Source organism: Cyprinodon variegatus, unplaced genomic scaffold, assembly GCF_000732505.1.
Source record: "Cyprinodon variegatus isolate N-32 unplaced genomic scaffold, C_variegatus-1.0 Scaffold1127, whole genome shotgun sequence".
In the NCBI taxonomy this organism is placed as follows: domain Eukaryota; kingdom Metazoa; phylum Chordata; class Actinopteri; order Cyprinodontiformes; family Cyprinodontidae; genus Cyprinodon; species Cyprinodon variegatus.
Window position 1 is genome coordinate 28928 of NW_015151580.1, and position 1836 is coordinate 30763.

A 1836-nucleotide genomic window follows, 5' to 3' on the forward strand; every position below is an offset into this window, starting at 1 on the left:
AAACTAAAGAGATACATTTAAGGTATAAGCTTAAGGGATAAACTAAAGGGACAAACTAATGGGGGATAAATGTAAGGTATAAACTAAAGGTATAAACTAAAGGGATACATTTAAGGTATAAGCTTAAGGGATAAACTAAAGGTATAAACTAAAGGGATAAATTTAAGGTTTAAGCTTAAGGGATAAACTAAAGGGACAAATTTATGGGATAAATTTAAGGTATAAACTTAAGGGATAAACGTAAGGGATAAACTAAGGGGACAAACTTAAGGGATACATTTAAGGTATAAACCAAAGCGACAAATGTAAGGGATACAGTTAAGGTATAAACTAAAGGTATAAGCTAAAATGAAAAAAACTTAAGGTATAAACTAACGGGATAAACTAAATGGACAAACTTAAGGGACAAACTAAAGGTATAAACTTAAGGGACAACTTAAGGGATAAATTTAAGGTATAAACTAAAGGTATAAGCTAAAAGGATAAATTTAAGGTATAAACTTAAGGAATAAACATAAGCTATTAGCTAAAGCTATAAGCTAAAAAGATCAACCTAAGGGATAAACTAAAGCTATAAGCTCAAAGGATAAATTTAAGGGATAAACTTAAGGTATAAACTTAAGGGACACACTTAAAGGGATAAACTTAAGGGATAAACTAAAGGGATAAACTAAAAAGATAAACAGCTATTGACTATGGATATGCTGGTCTGCCTTCTGACAAACGGAGCCCTTTTAAGGCTTCTGCCATGGTCCTAGTTTTTAATAATTTCTGCGAGTTGCAGGTTTTGATATTTAGACAGCTTTCCTAAATATCTGCCCATTTGTAAATAATCTCTTATTCTATAATATGATAGATATCAGACAGTACAGAAATGAACCTTAACCCATTTCAATCATTTCCTCTGCTTTATTAAAGAAAATCACACAGTGGACGATCAGTTTATAAAAATCTGAATCACCAGGCTGCTACTTACCTCCTTAAATTCTGGGAGAGCTTCAGGTTTTACTTAGGTTTTTAATGATGACTACATCTCTTGATGAGAGGAGCTTTAACATGTCACCTCTATTTAGCAACAGTAGTCCCCCTTTCCCTGTTGACGCTTATCTGTTTTTGACATGTGCTACAGAAAAAAACAGCTCCTAAACTGGATTTGATGGGTGGGGTCAGGATGACAACATTCTGTCTCTCACCGTTGTTCCTGTTGAACGGGAATTTGGTCCAGGCGGAGAGCCTGGAGCCGCACTGGGCCCTGACCCGCACGTTGTAGTCAGAGTCAGATCCCAGGTCGAAGGTCAGGTCACAGTCAGTGTGTGGAATCTTCTGACAGTCAGGAGCATTAATCCAACTGCCGTTCTTGATCACAAGCTCAAACTCGCTGCAGGAAAAGAGACACAGGAGTGTTAATATCATACTAGCGCTCATTGACTGCAAAACCTTCCACACTGGAAAATTGATCTAAAAATAAGTAAAAATGTCTGAAATAAAGTGTATTTAGCCTTAATTTGAGAAGGTAAATGATATAGTTTGCCAATGGATTGAGTATTCTTACTCTTAAAATAAAATAATTAGATAATATGCACTTGAAATAAGACAATGCAATTGTTTTTGCTTATTTTAAATATAAAGTGTCTTGTTCCATTAGCAAAATGTCTCTTTTACCTCCTCAATCCAAGAACAAATGCACTTATTTTCAAGAAAAAATGATTGTCTAGATTTCAAATTTTTCCAGTGCAAGAGCAGTACTGATCATTTTTGCGGCTGTGTGTTTCCTGGACGGAGCCACCTTTTGCAGCTGCTTTTTGTGTCTCTGCTTCTGTCTCCTTGAACCCCAAT

General features: G+C 35.5%; 1 protein-coding gene across 4 annotated transcripts in view; it reads right to left on the reverse strand.

The window, feature by feature from the left end:
* LOC107101650 (interleukin-20 receptor subunit beta-like) overlaps positions 1–1836 on the reverse strand; it is a 34881-nt gene that overhangs the window by 22844 nt on the left and 10201 nt on the right. For all 4 annotated transcript variants that reach the window (XR_001482089.1, XM_015400641.1, XM_015400640.1 and 1 more), the window contains exon 3: positions 1194–1378. Coding sequence is in view for 3 of the 4 variants with exons in the window: in XM_015400641.1 (XP_015256127.1) it covers positions 1194–1378 (185 nt within the window). In the remaining variant the exon portion in view is untranslated. The remainder of the gene's footprint in view (positions 1–1193; positions 1379–1836) is intronic.